This window comes from Centroberyx affinis, unplaced genomic scaffold (genome assembly GCF_046629955.1).
Source record: "Centroberyx affinis isolate AG114_WGS23_722 - 3 ecotype Tasmania unplaced genomic scaffold, CSIRO-AGI_Caff_v1 ptg000606l_1, whole genome shotgun sequence".
Taxonomy (NCBI): domain Eukaryota; kingdom Metazoa; phylum Chordata; class Actinopteri; order Beryciformes; family Berycidae; genus Centroberyx; species Centroberyx affinis.
This window is the reverse complement of record NW_027279239.1, coordinates 145,433-168,322: the sequence shown is the minus strand read 5'-3', so window position 1 is coordinate 168,322 and position 22,890 is coordinate 145,433. Positions and strand designations below refer to the sequence as shown.

The 22,890-nt window shown below is 40.0% G+C and overlaps 1 protein-coding gene across 2 annotated transcripts in view; it reads right to left on the bottom strand.

Moving 5' to 3' along the window:
- The window catches only part of enpp6 (ectonucleotide pyrophosphatase/phosphodiesterase 6), a 45,313-nt gene extending 25,743 nt beyond the window's left edge, over positions 1 to 19,570 (bottom strand). For both annotated transcript variants that reach the window (XM_071518575.1, XM_071518574.1), the window contains exon 1: positions 19,255 to 19,570. In XM_071518575.1, coding sequence (XP_071374676.1) covers positions 19,255 to 19,513 — 259 coding nt within the window. In that variant the 5' untranslated portion in view covers positions 19,514 to 19,570. The remainder of the gene's footprint in view (positions 1 to 19,254) is intronic.
- Between the last annotated feature and the right edge of the window lie 3,320 nt (positions 19,571 to 22,890).

Sequence of the window (22,890 nt, the reverse complement as noted above, 5' to 3'; positions counted from 1 at the left end):
GCCTCCTCTGAGAATCTGCTAACAAATAAACAACCACCTCTACCAGACAAACAAGTTGCACAAGTTGATGTACACATGTTGGGACAAAGACTCACTCCACTACCAAGACGCTGAACTGAGCTGAAACCCTATTTGTTAGTCATGTGATAGTGTAGCTTATGGCAGCAGTTCCCAAACTTTTTAGGCAACGCACCCCGTTCTACATCCCAACCGGGTTGATGCACCCCCACCCCAATCCCCCACACCTTAAAAAAAAAAAAAAGGCAACATAGCCTATTTATAGCCGCATTAAAGGCATCAAGTTTAATCATGCACAAATAATCACAACACACGTAACAAAATATTCAAGAGATCGCAACAATGCGCTCTCACATTGAAATGAAACTGAGACTGCAACAAAGTTTCAATAAATTGCAACAAAGTTACGCACAAGCCGCCACTTTTAAAGAGCAAAGAGGACGGGTGAGGAGGACACACGCACAGGCTCAGAGGCAGAGAGGCCCATCATGAGAGACGATGGGGAAAAATGCTGTCATATTTTCAGCCGCAGTAAAGGAAAATTGCATCAAGTTTAAATTACAATTAACCATACATAACCCAGCGGTTACGGAAATTAGAACACCAGTAATTTGAATCAAACTGCAATAAAGTTACACACGATCCACCACGTAAAGAACAAAGAGAAAGACACACGCATAGGCTCAGAAACAGATAACATGGACAAAAAGAGGATCCCACAAAGAAAATCCCACTTGAAAAAATGACATTACGTTACAAAATGACATTACATTTTTACAAAATGACATTACATTTTTCACACTTTGGGAATCCCTGACTTATGGTAAAGAACAGGGTTAACAGTTTATATCAACTGCTACACTGTGGAATTGTATACGGTACTTAGGGCTGGGCAATATATTGATATTATATCGATATCGTGATATGAGACTAGATATCGTCTTAGATTTTGGATATGGTAATATCGTGATATGGCATAAGTGTTGTCTTTTCCTGGTTTTAAAGGCTGCATTACAGTAAAGTGATGTCATTCTCTGAACTTACCAGACTGTTCTAGCTGTTCTATTATTTGCCTTTACCCACTTAGTCATTATATCCACATTACTGATGATTATTTATCAAAAATCTCATTGTGTAAATATTTTGTGAAAGCACCAATAGTCATCCCTACAGTATTGTCGCAATATCGATATCGAGGTATTTGGTCAAAAATATTGTGATATTTGATTTTGTCCATATCGCCCAGCCCTAACGGTCCTTATACTGTGGTCGTATTAGTTGACCAAAGTTGACCTAGTTTCAAGATGTGCCTGATGTTCCTGCTACAAGGCCATTCATCTCCGGGTGCCAGTTGTTACCTCAGCTATCAGTAGTCTTGTCATAGTCTTGTCATTTATCTGCCATGTACATAACTGACCACTATATAGATCACAGGTCTCTCTCAGTACCGGGGGAGAAGCTAACCTCACTGACTGTGTTGTTCCTCTCCAATGATGCAACATCTACTAATTGATGAGATCGACTCCTGTCTGTTCCTGTGCTCCGGTATCAGCATCATAACCTACAGAGACACCTACATCTAATTTAGTGGAATTTTGAAAAAATAAATAAATAAATCACTGGATTCATTTTATTGCAGGACCATTCATATACAGGATACAGGATCTCTGCAATTTCCTTCAGATCACTGCTCTCAGCCTGGATGTAAAACATTATGGTCTATACGCTTCCACTTGTATCTGCCATCCGCCCCAAAATGTAATGCATTATTACATTATGACCTTTGAGTTTGCTGAAAAAGAGTAGTTTGCTCTAGGTTTATTACTTTCTGGACTCACAAAAATTATGGACATGGCTGATTCATACTGGACTGAAATTACAGATGCCAGATAGCAGCTTCCAATGCAAAAATGTCAGTATCGGCCTTCAAAAACTCACATCAGTTAAACCTTAATCCCAAGTACAGGACTTCCACCCAGTAGACAATAGCCTAAAATAGGTATACAGTCCAAAAAAAAAAGAAAAAAGTTTTGTGTTGTGACAAATATAATTTAGAAGAGAAAAATAATATGTTAGTTCTGTCAAATTGAATGAACTAACCCTATTTCTGACAGAGGGTAAATAGAATGTAGGGTCCCCACTCACACCACGCATGTTTGCAGTGGTTTATTTGAACTCTGAAGCTTTTATTCCTTTAGTTCATTAGGCCAGTGTTCTCAACGTGGGGGTCCTTGAGGGGGTTCCAGGGGGTCCCCAGCAAATTGATGAAGTGTTAAACTTCACCATTATTTAACACAATTATTTTGGTCAGAGTTTCACCGTTATCTCTCTACCTACAATACAGATAGTCATGGAATTCTGGACAAAATCATAAATAAAAAAAATAAAAAAATTCTCAGCTTTGGGTCCAAGAGACAAAATCTCATCAAATGGGGGTCCATGGCCTTAATGTGGACTAAATAAGGGTCCTTGATATGAAAAAGGTTGAGAATCACTGCATTAGGCCAGGTGAAAACAGTGCCATTCAAACAGCACCAAATAACAGCACTGAGACTCCTGAAAATGCCAGTCTCAGTCCTCTTAACAAGTTAGGAGTGAGAACGTAATCCGCACCAACTACAGGAAACAATGCAACAATGCATGAGGAGCCAGCAGCTCCTCATGCTTGGAAAGCCTGAAACAACAAAATGAACCGAGGGCAAACCACAGTCTGGACTGATGCTCAGCTACTCAGCTGTTCTTATAGGAATAGTTCACCCAAAAATTCTGTCATCATCTACTCACCCTCATGCCAGTTGAAAACTCTAAAGAACAGGTCCCCATTGACTTCAGTTGTTTTGGAGAAGGCTGCTACCAAGTTGTGCTGGCAACCTCCCTGTATGTTATATGGACTAACAAATTTCACCTGTGTTTCATTTGGCATGAGGGGGAGGAGATGATGACAGACTTTTCATTTTTGGGTGAACTATTCCTTTAACTGTATGAACACCAGAGAAGGTAAATCACGAGAGAGCAGATAAGTCCGTCATGCTTAGCTGAAGTTACAGGAACTGGAATCAGATTTGTTTTGACTCTCTACCCTGGTGGAATGCCAGGTTACCAAAACTCTGTACAATAAACAAGCTACGAGTCCATGTGACTTTTGTTTACAAGCCACTGATTGCTTGTAATTGGGCCTAACCGAACCAAATACAAGTAAACTTTTTCCATTGTGGTTTGGAAAGCAATCTCTAGGTGTGATTAGAAGCGAACGGAGCAAGATGGATGCAACTTCACTCTAGTGAATTGAGGCGAAGAAGCCCTTGATCCAGTTGAAATTTCTCAACTTAATTTACCTACAAGTCACTAAATGGACTTGCGCCAATCTACCTCACTGACCTGCACCACACATCCCAGTCAATGGACTGGGGTGTGTGTGTGACTGTGTGTGCCTATGTGTGTCTCCAGCCAGTAATTCTTTGTACAGGGGAATGTGCTCCATCAAAACACCATCATCAGCACATCACCAGTGGGCACGCTCCAAAGCTTGCATCCCGTTGGCCAGGAGCTGCTGTTGTGTTTGGGGCTTATGAAGGGGCGACTGCAATACACATGCATGAACCACACACACACACACACACACACACACACACATACGCTGCTGCTGCCAACCAACCAGCATGTGCACTGCAAAGTCATTTAATCTAGTCTAGTAATCTTAAAATCTTACTTTCTTAAAAGAAGTGAACAAATTCTGCCAATGGGGTGAGATATGCAAATCAACTTGATTAAAGATTTTTCTTGAATCAAGTTATATTATCTCATAACTGAGTGATCTGCCTTATTTTGCCATGTTTCAAGATATTTTGACTTGTTTCAAGAACACTTTTGCACAATCTTTCTCATGTTTTAAAGGCATACTGAGTAGGATTTTGCTGCTTGTGGCTTGTAAACACAACTTTCAAAGTTGACCCCTCCTCCCTGCGGTTGCCAGAGCGGTAAAAACCTGTAAAAAAGTACAACGAGGCAAAACGGCAAGCAGACAAGGCTTGTTCCAAATCGAGAGTGAATCTGGGGTTGGCTTTCACCTTTTGGAGAATATTTAAGGAGAGGATGGGGATGAAGAGTGACACAGAGTTCGACGTCCCGAACATTCAGAAATAAGAAAATCCAGGCAGAAGGCAGGCTCTCTGCAAACATACACAGGGGCTAGTAGCCCCCTTTCCACTGAGGGCCAAACCTGGTGCTTGAACTTAGTTCCAGAGTTCCTGACCCCTTTCCACTGGGTTGGCATGAGCCAAAACAGGGCTAGTCCAGGAACTCAAGTCCCACTACTTGGCCCTTCCAGATCCTCAGGGCCAAAGCTGTTAGCCCTGATGCTTATACATCATCACATTCTATATTTGATCAAATAGGGGGTAACGTCTGTAACTGAGTGCAGCCATTCCTACATTGATGAGCATCTACCTTTTAGAAACTAGGTATGCTAATTCTTAAATCTGCATTACTTTCAGCTGCTATCTTAGAAAAAAAGTAGAAAAATAATACATGAGTTGGAAACAACTTTTTAGCCTGATACTGTATATTAAAATCAACATTGGCCTTATTTAGCTGTCCAGAAAATACCCCAATTACTATCACTCACTTTCCAAGTTTGACACACACAGTAGTAAAGGACTAATGTTAAAGGAACAAACGTTAAAGTAAAAAAAAGAACTGCCTTTGCCTACGCAAGCAAGGCAGTTTTTTTTTACTTTAACACCTTCAGTAGGCGTTTAAATCACTGCCCAGCAATGACACTTTGTTTTTTCATGTGAATGATGTTAGCCTCATCCTGCAACCTTCTTCTTTTTGAAAACTTCCCACAAAGTAATTAAAACTAATGTTAACGATTATACTGTACATTTGACAGCAGCGTTGTCTGCCATGTTTGACAAGCAGTTGTGTAAGTTAGTTGTCATGGTTACGCATGGACCAGGTTGCTCAGTGGAAACACTTTAACAAGTTTAGCCCAGCGCTTAAGTTCCAGGCTAGAGTTCCTGGGCCAAAGTTCTTGGACTTTTGGCCTTCAGTGGAAAGGAGGCTATTGTCACAGACTACCAATAAGTCATGATTGAGTAGGATCATTTTTGGATGAGTTCATACTATTTCAAGGGGGAAAATCCTGCTCAGTATGCCTGTAAGAAAAGTATGCTTTTAAGACTCAATACTCACTACATTTGAGCAGATTAGGAATAGACCGATATCGGGCCAATATTGGCCTAGTCATCGGCCAGTCGTGTCTGTACTTCTTGAGAAGGCTTAGATCCTTTGCTGTTTGCAGAACCCTACTACTTATTTTTTATCAGTCTCTGTGGCAACATGCTACATGCTAGTATCAGTGTGGCAGATTCCAGAGGACTCGACAATCTAATCAGGAAGGCCAGCTCTGCCCTGGGTATCAGTTTGGATTCTGTTGAGGCTGTGGTGGAACAAAGGACACTGCATAAGATACAGTCAATATTAGACAATGTTTCTCATTCACTACACGTCACTTTGACTACATAGGAAAGCAGCTTTAATAACAGGCTGATTCAGGTGTGCTGCTCCATTAAGTGCCATGCAAAGTCATTCCTGCCTGCTGCCATTACATTTTTGAATGAGTCACGCACTTGCCTATGTCTGTGTTGGGTGTCTTAAGTGTCTTGCTGCTGTAACAATTTTAATTTCCCTCTGGGATGAATAAAGTACTTATCTATCTACTGTATCTATGTAGTCCACTGTGATGGTAGTTCCTCCCTGACCACAGCTACATAAAAACAGTCTGTAAAACCTGACATGAAATTTTACTTATTCTAATTAAATTAGGCTAATTTAATTGGTTAATTTAAAAGCCTAACACATTCAAGAGTTTCCCCTGCTGTTGAATACTTGCAGGAGGGAGTTGCAGTCTACACTGAATACGTCACCGTTTTCAGTGAGATTTTCCCTTGTTATATTTTTGGATGCTATACAGTAGTCCGACCAGTAGGGCGGCAGTCATGAGCCCTGTTGTACCCAATCTCACTATGCAGAAGAATTCAATAGAAAAAAACAAGCAGCGCTCAGCAAGATGTGTGAAACTATTGAAGCTACTGCTAGTTTCGAACTAGAGGCAACTTTGGACCAAAGTAGTATAGCTGACTCATCTGCCAAATAATGTTCTTTCTCTACAGGAAAACTGGTAGAGGTAACTGGTAGAGAAGCCAGGTGTGTTTGCTAAATACCTGCGCAGAGTGTGTGTGTGTGTGTGTGTGTGTCAGCCAACAGCCTCTAACAGTAGGCTTTGGTCTAGCCTGTAATTTGTATGCAGTGTTCCAACACTAAATGTGAACAACCAAATATTAATCCAAACTTCATATTTTTCCACTTCTTAATATTGTGACATGCTTAAAGATACAAAGACCTACCTCAATTTTATATTGCCTAATGATGGAAATATCTCTTGCTAGTATGAGTGGGGGTAGAAGTGCGCATCAGCCAAAACAGACTTGATTGGAGTGCTCAACCACATACACTGAACTTTAAGGGAAAAAAGCTGCTATTATCTGTACACAGGATGCTTGTGCAAGCTTTCTCTGAATTATTATGTTGGTTTTCGTATTGATATGTCTACTATGTCTTGGGGGTTTATTGCGCTCCCTGCAGAATCTCTCGCATGCTGCTTTGGGAGAATCCTCAAGAGCAGAGCCTTTTCTGCCAAATACAACTGTATACCCATTTGTGCTATAAATGGCCCAAGCTCCTTTGATGTAAGTGTCACAGCCCTTTTCTGAGCCCGGAAAAGACAAATTATGATCTGTCGGTGACTTCAGTCTAAAAATATTGGTCAAACCCTAGATCAGATACCTGCTATCTATAAGCTTAAATCAGGTAAAACAGAAGTTGTGACAGTGAGCTAAAGTTTGCCTTTTTAAAGTCTAAGTATGGGTGGGGGGTTTTTGTTCCAAAAGTGAGTACAGGCCGCAAAGTGAGTTTTGAGAGTCAGAAATCTGAGCACCTGGCCAAGTAATCATTGAGATGTTAGTATTGATCAACAACCCTATCAACCCTCCACAGATATATTAGGATCATTTTGAGCTACAGGACAGTAAATGCCTTACTTATCACTTCTTTAACATTGAGACCAACAAAGAACAAGAAACAAGCTCTGCTTGCACCGTAGTCAGCTTATGATGTGAAATCCATATTACTCTGTAGATAAGTTAACAGAATTATGTCTAACTATAGAACAATATGGTCCTGAATGCAACGTGCATCTGTGTGTTTGTTGGGACAGAAGGGAAAATGACAGATGCAGGGCAGGAATTACACCACAGCCAAACAGCCAGTGCCGTGGATGCCCCGGAGTGTGGCCGTAATGCCTCTTCTAAAATTGACTATCCACACGGCCAGTTTGGCATGCCCTGTTTTCAACTGGCCGTTGTGCCCTTAAAAGAAAGTTGTGGAATTCCTCATTTAAAACTGCATGCGATGCAGCAAATAAACAAACTCACGTTTCCCAGAGTCAACAGTAGCGCAAATATACGTGTAACGTTAACGTAACCATTAACAGCTAATTAATTAAACTGAGAGGGAGAGAGAGAAGCCATCGCTAACTGCTAAACTATCGCTAACTGCTAAGCTAAGTAACTAGCAGATCTGAAAAGCGTGAAAACAACTGTGGGATTAGCAAGAAAGTCCCTAAAAGAAGGAGAGAGCTATGAGTGCTTGAGCAGAACTAGTGTCAGTTTAAATGTACAGCGGGTAATTAGCCGCTGTAATGAAGAATATAGCAAAATTAACCGGGTTGAGAGCAGTAAAAACGCATCAGTAGCAGTAGCCTGCATATGAGGTGTTTAGGGAACATCGGTAAATTGTAGCGTCTACCGATAGTCTGCATGTGAGGCGTTTAGGGGACATCTGTAATTTGTAGCTACAGAAAATAACCTGGGTTACACTTACATTATCGTGTGTTACTGGACATGTAACTAACTTTGCAGTCTGAGCCATCTTACATATGTGCTGTATCACACTGCAGCACACGCATTTTTCTATTAGGATATATATTTTGTTGAGGAAAAAGGACTGAAAAAAGGATTTTAATAACCATTGGTTTTGGCCTTGGTGCCCTACATTTTGGCCGCGATGCCCCAATAAATTTGTATTTATCAAAGGCCAAAGTGGCCTTGCCCTAAAAATGACTTAATTCCAGGCCTGCAGATGGAGAGAGAGAGAGAGAGAATATATACAATATACAGTACAGTACAGTTTAAAAAAAGGAACTAAAAGTACTCGTTCCTTAAAAAAAACTACTTTTTTACTCATGTGCGTTACTTGTAACGAGTTACTACCCACCTCTGCATATACTTTACCGACCGTCCTGATCCCCCTATCAGGATGGTCAAGTGTACAGTGGGTGTGAACGACAGAAGGGGACAGCCGTAGGGGCCTGTTATGCACTCAGTTATGCAGGACTATTTTTGGATCATTGGGAACAGCAATATATATCCTCCAGCAATGTATTTCTCAACCAAATGAAGAGGTATGGCTGTTATATTGATGACTTTCTAGATTTAACTTTAGAAAGATGGTTAAGGGTTCTTGCACACCACTGTGTAACGAAAGCTAACAGATAGGAATGCACTGTTGAGGGCTGAGAGTTTCCATCCCAAATAGTTGTTCAACAACATTCCATATGGTTGATGGGTCAATCTATTTTGACTGATTGTGGGTGGTACCAGAGACTCCGGTTGCATCTATGTAGCGGTCTGCAGCAAGTTTTGAACAAGCAAATCGTTTTTTTTTTTGCTGCTTTGGTATTGCTTGGCATAATGTTGCATTGTTTTAAGAAGTTAACATCGGTAGCTGGCAAAAACGAATTAGGGTAGTATTAATTGAAAATAAACAGAAAAAAAAATCTACAGAATGATTCAGAGTTTAACATCGACCTCAATGATCATTCACCAAGCATCGTTTTTGAAACGTTTATTCCAATCCTATATCTATCATATCACAATATGGAAACTTTGACCCATGCGTGTGCAGATTTTGGAGACAGTGGGAAACGGCGACTGAGATGGCAAAGTAGTAAAATAAAGCTACAAAGCTATAAAGCTAAACTAGAAATAACCGCCTCGCGGTTGTATGCCTCCGCCAATAAACTTTGTTTTATCATTGCAAGGACAGTCTTTATTTATTGAACATATATAATTAATGAGATTATTAGGTCAATTTAAAGGATTTTGGTGTCTGCAATAAGTGACAGCAATTCCATTGTTTTTGTAGAATGACCCAAGATCGTTTTCTCAGCTACAGTGGTAAGCAAAACATTATGATGTCACAGTGAACTTGACCTTTCAACTTTTGGATATAAAATGTCATCACTTCATCATTTTATCCTATTAGACATTTGTGTGAAATTTTGTCATAATTAGCATATGAATTCTTGTTATGGTCCAAAACGTCTTTTGTGAGGTCACAGTGACCTTGATGTTTGACCTTTGACCACCAAATTCTAAAGAGTTCATCCTTGAGTCCAAGTGGACGTTTGTGCTAAATTTGAAGAAATTCCCTCCAGGCGTTCCTGAGATATCGTGTTCACGAGAATGGGACGGATGTACGGACAACCCGAAAACATGATGCCTCCAGCCAACTTAGAATCCCCTCTAATAATAATAGTCCTTGTTGGTAGAAGTCTAGGCTAAAACTACATAGTGTTCTAGTTGCTTTAGTTCCAAACCCGATCATTTGTCTAAAAAGCATCTATATGTCATTGTAGGCTGACATGGTGTGAATTAGTCTCAAGTACGTACATTACAGTCTTTTAGCAGAGACCCAATTTGTCACAATTAAATCCGACAAATTCAAGGTGCAGCAAAATTGTAGGCACTACCTTAACTGACCTTCCTCATCTGTACAAGGTTAGGACTTTGAAGAAGGCCCAGTCAATCCTGGCTGATCCTAGCCGCCCCCTGTCCAAGGAGTTCAAGATGCAGGACCAATAGACTTAAGAACTCATTTGTTCCTGCTGCCATTGGCCTTTTATATAACTCAATGTGATTTTTATATTGTATTTGTTGTCTATTAATTATTGCTATTAATTATTGATGGCTATTGATGGTTGACCTGTGGTCAACCATCAATAGCGAGTAGTTCATTATTTTCCGTAGTTCATTGTTTTCCGTGATCATTTCAGACAGATCTTCATTATTGCATCATTATTATTAGTATACCAGTTATATTTTTAGGCTATAAAAAGGCAAGTGTATGAATTTGCCATTATTGGAAGTTCTATCTATGGAAGAATCTATCTATGTTTATGCATACCCATAATTATATATACTTAAATATCTATTTATATTTACTTATATCAGTATATACTGTAGATATTTTAAGTAAGCAATTTTTACTATTCTTACCGTTTCTACTCTTTTTATTGTATATTTTATATTTATATTTATTATATTTGCATGCTTACATTCTACTTGCCTTTTCCCTGCTGAATAATTTTACCTTTGCTGCTGCAACGACCTAATTTCCCCATGGGGCATGGGGAATCAATACAATTTTATCATCTTGCTCTTGCTTAGGCTGCTTTGGCAATGTAAGCAAGCCTCACTGTGCCAACAAAGCAGACATTTAAACACTGAATGTAAAGCGAGAGGAGAGAGCAGTACCATGTTCCTGATGGGGAGCAGGAGGGAGCACTCACATCTGTGTCTGTCAGTCAATGGCTTTATTCATCTCTCTGTCTCTGCTTCAATCCCTGTCTCTGTTTCACTTTGTGTCTCTCCCTCCCTCTCTCTCTGGATTCAATTCAAGGCGCCTTATAGACGTGAGAATATTTGTCCTACACTGGCAAAGCAGACACAACCACGGCGATAACATGCCGCTAACGGCTGAGATCCAGAATAACTTTGACCAGAATCAGACAAACTACTTCGATTCACTACTTTGATTCACTTTGGTCCAAGCATCACAGCAGCTGAACAGTAAGAGAGTAGGCCTACAATGTTATAAAGAGCTGCTTGATTTCCTCACACTTCCTGAATTTTCCCAAGGAGGTCAATAAAGTGCTATCTTATCTTATCTTATCTTATTCTAATAATGGGACTCCTGATACCACATGACCATTCAATAATACTAATACAAACATAATACTACTATTACTATTACTAGAGATGTTCCGATACCATTTTTTCCTTCCCAATACCGATTCCGATACCTGAACTTGCATATCGGCCGATACCGAGTACCGATCCCATACCAGTGCGTTAAAAAAATATATATATTATTATTGTTTTTTAATAGCTGTATACTACTAACCCTGTATGGATGTGATATAATTGCTATCATTGTTGTATGGCCTGGTTAAACCCTTTGTAGGAGCTATTTCATTAGTTTGATTATTTCCTTATTATTATTTGTTATTTTTGCATTTGTTTGTATTTAATTTTTGTAGACAATAGGGACACTAAGCACCAGACCAAGCACTTGTTGGGTTAATGGCAGGATAAAGGTATCAGGTGTGTCAATGTCAGGTGATGCACCAGGAAGGGACATGGTTTTTTACCAGAGCAGGAGAGAGGCGGCATGATGCATGTATGTTTGCTTTTGAACTGGAAAAATAAACCAACCTAAACGTGGATCTTGCCTGGACAAAGGACTTCTTAAATTGCCTGAGTACAATCCAACTGAAATGGTGCGTCAGTGGCCCTTTGTTGTTAGTTTTTATTTTGAAGAAAATCCTTTTGACAAATACATGAAGTAAAAAACCGCCCTTGGAACGACTTAAGAACCCACCCTTGGAACAAAGAACTTTGGAACAAGAAAACAGAAAAAAGGAACATTTCTTGGAACACTTGTTGGATTCTTTGGATCTCATGTGGATGCGCATTCTTGGATGCACGTCACCAAAGGCAAGCTTTCGCCGACAATGCCAAACAAGGGACCGGCCAGCCACACAATATCAACTTCAGCCAAGCCGGAAGCAGGAGCGCACATCACAATAAAGAAACACCGCGCAGACATGGTATGTGCATTGGACAAACATTGACTGTAAAGCTGTATTGGAAAACAGCACAACGATTGGAGTTGACTGCTCAGCATTGTCCTTTGGCGGTGTTGTGTTGGCCGTGAATGTGTTTTGTTGGATTGGCGCTGATTGTTTGAATTGCTGCTGCGTGTGTTCGTCCGTGGGTCTCTATTGGTGTGAAATGCCACGTAATTGTGGTATTGAGACATTGAAAGCATTGTGAACCGTGCTTGTGATTGTTTCCAGAAATATTTGATGGTTATGTTGCAGTGTTGGTCGCGCGTGTTAAAGGGGAAGCGCACAAAATGTCTGACGTCACTAACGATAAGACAGAGGGCGACATGTCTATGCCATGAGAAAAAAGGAGACATCAAATTCACTGTCAAGGGTCTGGCTTACCGCATAGAACAGTATCAAGCAGCAAGAAAATCAAAATGCAAGCAAGCAAGCAAATATATGAAAAGGCTTCAAGTGCTTATGGAATTCAAGGAAAATGTCACCGACGTGCAATGTGAATTGTCCAATTTCATCAAGTGCTATGATGAAGCAAGTGATGAGCGGGCATCTTTCTTAAGCTTACCCATACCTCAGGATGAAGTTGAAAAAACAAAATCAGAAAAAATGACACAAAAAATTTCACACAAAAATAAACCCTACTGTGATTTTACGGAAAATGTGGAAAAAATGGCTTGTTGATGCTGGTCAACCATATGCACACCCTCATATTAAATGTTCTGAACATGTTGATGTCTTAAGCGTGACAGACTCAGAGGAAGTTGGACCTGGGGATAGTGTTTCCAATGTCTCACGCTCTAGATCAAGCCATGTAAAAGCTTTCGGGTTTGGAACTTATCTCAATTATCACGTGTCTCTACATCATCCTCTGCACGCATCAAGGCTGAAGCTGAAAAAGCAGCTCTTATGGAACGTGTTGCAGCACTGAAGAAAAGACATTTAACAGAGGCACAGGAGGAACGACTGAGAAAAGAAAAAGAAAAACTTGAATTGGAAACAGAGAACAACCGCTGTATTGCAGAACAGCGCCTGATGAGCCTGAGGAGGAAGTTTGGAAAGAATGAAAGGTTTAAAGAGGAATACACATCTTTTCTCAGTGATGTAATCGATCAAGGCTATGCTGAGATTGTTCCAGCAGACAAACTGAATCAGAGTGATGGAAAGGTTTGGTATATTCCACACCACAGGGTATACCACCCCAGGAGAGGAAAGTTGAGAGTGGTGTTTGACTGTGGAGCAGTGTACAAGGGAACATCACTAAATTGCCAACTGTTACCAGGTCCCAATCTTACAAACTCCCTCATCGGCGTCCTTATCAGATTCCGACAGGAGCCTGTTGCAGTGATGGCTGATATCCAGGTGATGTTCCATCAGGTCGGAGTCTCAGAAAAGTACATCAACTTTCTCCGCTTTCTGTGGTGGACTCAGGGTGATACCAAGCAAGCTCCAGTGGGATATCGCATGACCGTTCATGTCCGATCACCGAGCTGTGCGAATTATGCACTAAGGAAGACCGCAGATGACAACCAGTCTCAGTTCTCTACAGAAGTGGTCAGTACCATCAACTGTAATTTCTATGTGGATGACTGCTTAAAGTCTTTTTCTTCAGAGGAGGAAGCGATACAGATGGTGAAAGACCTGACTGATCTCTGTTGTAAAGGGGGGTTTAACCTCTCAAAGTGGATAAGCAACAGCTGCACAGTTTTGACATCAATTCCAGAGGAAAGCAGAACAGAGGAAGTGAAAGAGCTTGATTTGGATAAAGACAGCCTTCCACTGGAGAGAGCACTTGGACTCCAGTGGTGTGTGGACATAGACAAGTTCAGAACTACAGCGCAAGAACGACCACAGACGAGGCATTCTGTCAGTGGTCAGCTCCCTGTATGATCCCCTGGGATTTCTTGCCCCTTTTACTCTGCCAGCCAAGTTAATGTTACAGGAGTTGTGCAAGAGGAGTTATGGATGGGACGAAAAAATTCCACAGCCCTTCTCTCAACAGTCGAATGGCTACAGGGTCTTGAAAAGATAGCAGAGTTTACAGTGGATCGTTGCTTCAAACCCAAAGATTTTGGAAAACCCATCAGTGCACAGTTGCACCACTTTTCTGATGCCAGTCAGGAGGGATATGGTACTGTGTCTTTTCTGAGGTTGGAGAACAGTGACAAAAGGCTGCATGTTGCATTCCTCTTTGGAAAGGCCAGAGTTGCACCACTAAAACAAACCACTATTCCCCGGATGGAACTCACAGCCGCTGTCCTCGCTGTGCGAGTTGATAGGATGCTCCAGAGAGAGTTGCCACTACAACTGCAAAGATCAACTTTTTGGACAGACAGTACAACAGTCCTAAGATACATCAACAATGAAACCAAGCGTTTCCACACCTTTGTTGCAAATAGAACAGCTGTCATAAGAGAAACAACTGATGTTGAACAATGGAGATATATTGGTTCTAAGGAGAATCCAGCTGATGAAGCATCCAGAGGAATGAAAGTGGATGACTTCCTGACAAGCAAAAGGTGGATTCATGGACCAGAGTTTCTCTCTAAGCCAGAGGAGGAATGGCCTGAGTCTGCCTTGGATCTCAATGTGATTTCTTCTGATGACCTGGAGGTCAAGAGAGACCTTGCGGCCTACTTCATTGCCAAAGACACAGAAAATCACACCAATTATCTGATCAACTACTTCTCAACTTGGATGAAACTGAAAACAACTGTGGCCTGGTTTCTGAGACTGAAACAACTGCTCAAGCTACTGAGACAGAGAAGAAAAAAAAAACATGCTGCCGTCAGCATCATTGCATCAGAGCACCAAAGGCAACACTGGAGAAAAGAATGCACAACTTCAAAACCACAATCACAGCTGTGTTACTTTCGTACCTCCCGTGTGGGACAAAAGTAACACAGCTGCAGTGCGAAAGTAACAAATGTCAGAAAGCGTGTATATGGAAGCCCATTTCCGCCAGTGTGATGAAAAAAACGGTCCTGTAAGTCATTATAATGAGAAACTTTCTGCTTTCCCCCATTTTATAAGATTTTGTGTCTGTTATCTGTGTTGTAGGTAGTGAGATAACAGAGAAACTATGATCTAAACAGTCACTCTTCTACATTCTTTAGTTCTCTAATTGTGTCAAACTTCTTGTAAATGAAACAATGGTGAAGTTTAACAATTAATCAATTTGCTGGGGACCCCCTGGAACTCCCTCAAGGACCCCTGGTGGTCTGCGGACCCAACGTTGAGAACCACTGGTCTACCCGGAGTTGGAGGTGCTCCCAGAAAACAACAAAAAGGGCGGCCAGTCTCACTGACTAGCCTGTTATTCTCATAAGGTAAGCTAACAATTTAGCAACTTTAGTAACCTTGGCAGCTCAGGAGAAAAACAATACCACACACTCTTCTTTCCTAGTCTCCACCTTCTTACCTGGGCCAGTTACCCACTACGGTGAACACGTCCCTCCAATGAAATATACCAGCAACACATGAACACATAACATTTTGTACTTAGCCCCTTCCTGTCTCTAATAAATCCCCCCACTTAGGGCTGGGCGATATGGACAAAATCAAATATCACAATATTTTTGCCAAATACCTCGATATCGATATTGCGACAATATTGTAGGGATGACTATTGGTGCTTTCACAAAATATTTACACAATGAGATTTTTGATAAATAATAATCAGTAATGTGGATATAATGACTAAGTGGGTAAAGGCAAATAATAGAACAGCTAGAACAGTCTGGTAAGTTCAGAAAATTTCATCACTTTACTGTAATGCAGCCTTTAAAACCAGGAAAAGACAACACTTATGCCATATCACGATATTATGATATCCAAAATCTAAGACGATATCTAGTCTCATATCACGATATCGATATCATATTGTTATATTGCCCAGCCCTACCCCCGCCAGCTTCAATGTCTATAACTCAAATCGCGTTACAATATCACTGTCCCCCACCAAAGGGGGGAGTATGGATCGGTCTCCGTCCGTTAGTTAGTTAGTTCGTTAGTTAGTCACACTGTAATGTTGACTTTGTGCCACTAGGGGGCGGCATTGACAATGAATGGGGACTCAGTGGTAAAGCAATACAGTTAAAGTTATCATAGGTAACATAATAGTCTACACATGCTACACACTTGGAGACATCAGACTGGGTTGATGTGTTGAAGTGAGAGTCAATGGAGAATTTTTGGGCAAACCTCTAACCACAAGACACTGTAGTTATTGTCCAGTTGTTGGACTGTTGTACTGTTATTGCATCATCACTGCACTACCACTGTGCCTCAGTGTTGACTACTTATATCATATTACCACTTACCTACTGTGCAATACCATATATCACTTATCATTTAGCATTTATATTATTCATAACACTCACGCTCCTGGTGTTGTATGTTATATTGTATATTGTATTATAAATTGTATTGTAGTGTACATTGTGTAATGTACGGATTGTATTTATTGCGTATTGTAGTTCTTATATTTTGTACTGTATTGAGTAAAAACAGGACAATTACAGTTACTACATTTCAAGATCTAAACAGGCAACAGAAATATATGGTCAATCTGTCCTTTCATTGTCCCATACCAAAATGCTTATACAATTTCACTCATATTTCAAGTCCACTCAGCAATCACTGACTGACCCAAGGGTGGAACTACATCACTGGTGGGGGGCAACATGTTTACTATTTGCTTGTTGTTACTTTCGTCCCTCCGCTGTTTGCTCTCCATTCAGTCTGGATAGCATGCTAAATGTGGTAACAGTTAGCCTGTCTCTTGAAAACTATTCTGACATTGAGACAGTAAAAGTGTTAAGAAACCCACATAAAGTTGGATATTGATACTTAAAAGAATTAAAACATAATTCGAAAAAAAAGTCCCGCTCTGTATTTTTACTTTAAATTACCAAATTCAGTTTGGCACACTTGGTAAATGCATTGGCTACAAGTGTTACAGTTTTTTCTGAATGCTTAAACACTAACAGTGTTTCTTGAAGCACTATCTCTGAAACCACTATCACTTGTAGCCAATGCATTTACCAAGTGTGCCAAACTGAATGCACGTTCTCTGCTTTACACTCAGTTTGTCATTTTATAACACACTTTTTGCAAAACTGTAAACACAACTCACTGCTTTACACTCAGTTTGCAATTTACAGTAATACTGTAACACACTTCTAGCAACACTGTAAACTTATGGCCAGACCCACAAAGAAGGCGATATTTAGCCTATTTTTTTCTCTTCTTTTTTTTCTAGCACAAATGTTTTTGTTTTCTTCTACTGCGATTTTGTTGTTTGAGGAGAGTTACTGTAGAACATTTTGAGAAAAAAACAACAACTTTTACCCCTTATTTGTATTGATAGTGTGTTATGTTCGGAATACACATCCATACTTTACACATTTGGATACCTGTGTGTGTGTGTTTACTACATGTATGACAAAACTAAACTTTATTGCAAACTGCTCTGCCCTGCACACAGAAAAAGCAAAAGCCACAAGTGTTTTTCATTTGTACTATCAGTGTGTAGTTGGTGCTTTGTGTGCTTATTCAAATGATGGTTTATGTGAACTGTATTGACGCAAAAACAAGAGTTTTAAAAGAGTTTGAAGAGTTTTGCAAGAATTGTTTGCTTTTGCAAGAGATGTATAATGTTTTGCTGGTTTGGTGTAAGGTTTTGTGGTTAGTGTGTAGAGTTTTGCGAAAATGGCCTATAGTTTCAAAGATAGTGCCTAAGCAATCAGAAAAAAACTGTAATGGTTTCAGAGATAGTGCTTCAAGAATCACTGTTAGTGTTTAAGCATTCAGAAAAAACTGTAATAATGTACTAGTTTGTACTGACTCTGGTATGGCATCACTTTACTCTTTCTTGAAAGCGACATATTGAGTGTCAATAGAAAAGTAGGGCAAAAAAGACACTAACCACATTGACAGAGGAGTTGCCTCTTTTTTGTTTTTAAGTATAATTACAGTTATTTTCAATCTGGCCCTTATTTTTCAATTTTTTTGCCATCATGACGATTGCTTTGAAAATCACTTACTTCACTATAGAGCATTTCTACCTCGTCGCCAGGAGCGCTGCTCATACACAGAGCCAAAGCAGTAATCTCCAACAGCTGAATCCTAAAAGCTATTGAAACACGTATTTTCAACACAACACTCACTGCAACGGGACCTTCCTACATCCAGTCTTTGATTATCTGAAACGTAACTATATTGCGGTATTCCATGTTATTTTAAGCGAGTGTCATGTCTGTTTTTGCACATACTACTTTGATTTCAGCCCATGCAACCACACACACAAATACACACACATGCACACACATTACAATCTGATGCATGTTTATTTAAAAAAACAAAAACAAATCAGCACTAAATCACAGGGCAGAAAATGAATCTTGCACTGCTCTCTATTGATTTAAACTTAGGTATGTTGCACTTAGATAGGCCTATGTTGCCCTATGTTCTGCCCTATGTGATCTAGAGTTGATTTGCTCTGTATTTTTTTTTTTTTTTTTAAACTTTTTTTTATGTATGTAATGTATGTTATGTATGTAAGCTGACAATATTGTTTCAGTTTAGCTAGCAGTCATGATAAAACAATTTGAAATGCCTGTACTTCTGTGAGCTAAATAAATGTTTCTTTTATGGTTACTGCTTTCTCAAGTGTCATTTGTATGGGTTTTAAACAAATTCTAACTTGTGTTCAAATTTGTGTCGTTTGCAAGACGTTGAAACAATGACATAAAATGGACGTATTTTCAACTTTCACTTTCAACTAAAACCAGACGTAGACGGACTTCCTTAAATAGGCCTAGTTGTCTTTCCAACCACCCGAAAAGACAACTTCTCAACGAACTTAAAAAGACGACTTTTCAACGACCTGAAAAATACGTCTTTTCACCTTTCACTTTCAACCAAAACCAAAGGTGTATTAGACGAGTGGCATACGTTAGTTGTCTTTTCAACGTCTTTTCAACTAAATTTTGCTGGGTGGGTAGTTTTCGTTCAATAACCGACTTCATCACGTCACTTCTGCTCCCCTCTAGATTAAATGACTTGTTAAAGTGGACTGAGATTTATTTTATTTGCAATGTCAGAGTGCTGGTCATGATTTCAAACTATTATATTCAACTATTATATTAAACTAGACACCAACTAGATAGATAGATAGATAGCCTAGATAGATAGATAGATATTCTTACCTGTCATTAATGAGTAGTAATTAGGGTATGATAAACTGGGGAAGTCTGGTGTCATGTAATCCACCTTCACCCCGTTGCCCACGAGCTCGCGGAATCCCGGTAACGCGCTCAGGTCGTCCATGTAGTCGTAACGGAATCCATCAATCAGGAACACGAGCAACGGGCGCCCCGCGAGACAACGCTGACCCGCACAGAAGAACAGCAGGAGCAGCGGTGCCAGGCGTCGGAGGGTGCACGCGGGTGTCGGTCTCCCTGACATGATGATGTGGCCTCGCGCTGTGGTAGGCTGTGCCGTGGGACCTCCGGGCGGGCGCTCGTGTTCACCGGGAATGAGCAGTCGGTGTATAGAGTCAGAGGGTTTGTGGTGTCCCCGTTATCAATGGGCGGGGCTAACGATGTTGGTATGTGAATGAACGACGCCGCTCTTGTACAGAGAGAATGTCACGCCAAAGGCCATTCAAGAATATGGAAATGTAATGCTACCTTGCTAATCGGTAAACGTACAAACCTCTGACAACACGACTTAAAAGCTTTGCTGATTGCTTAGGTTCCACTGGTAAATGCGGCATTGATAACATCCACTAAACAAGTCTTAGTTTAATAAAATCTCAAGTTTTAGAATTGGGTCGTCTGTTATTCCTATATCAGTCTGCTCCCAGCAAAATGCTCCGTGGTGGGCGGTATATGCGATTTTATTTACAAGTACTGCTTGGTGGGTGATAGATAGGTATGCCGAAGTTACCGGTGGAACATAATGATTCAGAACCTTACGTCATGTTTTACAATGTATGCAGGCTTTGCCATTAAACTGCCAGTTTTTCAAGTTTTTAAACCTAACAAACCTCACGCGCCCTCTGGTGGCCATATTAGGGAGCCACATCTATTTGGAACAATGGCACAGCTGATTATAAACTTTTCAACCTGGAATAAGCGTGGTTCATATGTTTTGGACTGCGTAGCTACTGTCATCACTGACGCATCTATTGATATTATTGATTTATTTAACCTTTATTTTACCAGGTTGTCTCATTGAGATGCAATCTCTTTTTTCAAGAGAGACCTGGTCCAAGAAATGGCAGTGCTAGCAGCAATGTTACATGACACAATGTAATACACACACTTTTTTTTTTTAAGTCTGTTTATTAGATTTTTTAAGGACATGTAGTGTATACATTACAATGGCAGCACTCTGAGGAAAAACACAGAGGCAGGATAAAGAAATGTCCAGTTAAAACAAAGCACAAGGATTATGAAAAAATACACAGTTATAATAGAACAAGCAGCAAACAAAGAAGGAAAAATGAAAAAGTTACATAATTGACTGGTAAATGTTATTCAGGAATTGGAGAAAACAAACAAAAACAAAAAACAAAAAGGCAAAACAAAAACTAGCATTGGCAACAACAGTGATCCCCAAGATATGTGAATGTAATAGGCTACAGCATGAATAGGACCTTATCACATCATATCAAGCACATGAGGTATATGAGTCAGTTCACTTCTGCTGGGATGTCGACCATTTGTCGAGGAGCGGTTTCCAGATTTTCAGGAAGACATTTTCCTTATTGGCAAGTTTATATCGAAGGCCTTCCATATGAATCACATTTCATACATACAAAATTAGATACAAATATACATAATCACATTAAAATATAGCGAAATCAAGGCAGGGATCAAGCCCAGGCCCAGATCAAAAACCACACCCCAAACAGAGAACTCCATTCAGATTGGAATTGTGTTTAGTTTGTTAGCTAGCTACCTAACCACAGTGTCTGGTCAGCCAGCCATCACTCTCTTGTTTCACCTTTATTAGACAGTTCACAATAGAGAGAGAGGAAAGATTGGGAGAGGGAGGGGGATGACATACGACGTTGCTAAGCAACACATAAGTACCTTTTAACATAGGCCTATTAATATTGCAATTAGCCTACCTGTAATGCAATCATAGGAGTGTATTTATATATTACAATATTATATAATTAATATTTAAATTAACTGTTATGAGGTCAGAGGTGTGCATGGTTAGGCCTGCCTACAACTGACTCAGCCAGTCAGAAGTGAGGACCCAAACTATCCATCATAATGGATTTAATAGAATGAGTCTGGATCCCAGTGAGAGACACTATATTTAGTTTGGGTTTTGGGCTGATAAAGTCCAACAGTAAAGTTGATCCAGTCTTGGTCTTGGAAACGTGAACTGTGAATAAATGTCCAGGAGCGGTAAGTATTGTATCTCTATCCTGCACCAGCACTAAGGTGAATGTGCACATAGCCTCACGTTATCTAGTCTGGTAAAGTCCAAGTCAATCATTTGTGTTGAACAGAATAGAACACATTGCGTTGTTAAACTGTACTTCACATACTGAGCTGCACTTTACACCTGGATGATTGGCATTTTGAAAAGAGGCACTTCATTGTTGTCACAATACACAGTACGGAGTCAACGCTCAAGTAAATTGCAATATTACCGATGCAGGCGGCGATATCTCACAAATAGATACAAAATAAGAAAATATATTATTATTGGTTTCAATGGAGAATTTTTGAGAGGCGTTTCCACACAGCCGAGACATATTTCTGGGTGAAACACTATTGAAAACATTGTGAGGACAACAGACATTTTGAAAACAAACTGATCTTATTATGCATCATATTATCCACTGTGTCCACTAGCAACTAATTATGCTTCCAATTCACATAACAGCAGCAGCAATAATAAACCATTTGCTACACTGTAATACCAATTTTTTATCAGCAGAGGGCAATGTTTTTATATTTATCAAGCCCAAATCAATGTAGGTCCACTGCTTTTATGATGCTCTCTCTACAAGTTAATACATTATTCTGGTTGAGTCCTTACAAAACAGTGGGAATTGATGGTAGCTATCATTATAAACACCATGGTCAAAGCCGGAGGAATGGTGACTTATACCAAATCAGTTTTATAATTCTGAATTTATGTTGAACCTAGCAGGCTTCCCAGAATGGGAATGCACATTTGGGATTCACATTCATCATCCCATCAGCTTTGACCACCATATATATATATATAATGGTACAGTACAGGTCTGGTGTTGCAACCTCTGTGCTTGCAACAAAATGTGACATCAAATCATAAAACCAACTTTTTTTTTTGGTCAAATGGTCACAGTAGCAAGTGGATTGAGACTTTCCAGTGGATTTAATTACTTAGCAGTGATAAGTAGTTTTTAGAATAAAAAATTATAAATGTCCAGCCACCTTACCAGCCAGAGCCAAAATATACAAGGATTTGTGGAGTAACCTGATGTAATAAAATTGATTCGTACTGCTTGCCACACTATGGCCCCCAGTATATTTTAGTAGCAGAAGAGGAAGGGATGATGGGCAACCAATGATGAAAGTTGAAAGTTTATTGAAGTAAGTGCCAGAGTGGACACTAACAGTTCAGATGAGGTCATGAGTCATGTTGTACACAGTGTTTGCAGATAAGCAAGGCAGCATTAAATTGACAATGTTTGACATGACGTCCTCTCCCATACAAAATACACTGACACTTACAGTATAATGGTATTCTCTGTAGTTTCAAATGCAGTTTGTGACGGGCTGTGTCTCTATCTTATGAATTCAGTGTTGTAACACGGGCTGATTCGGATC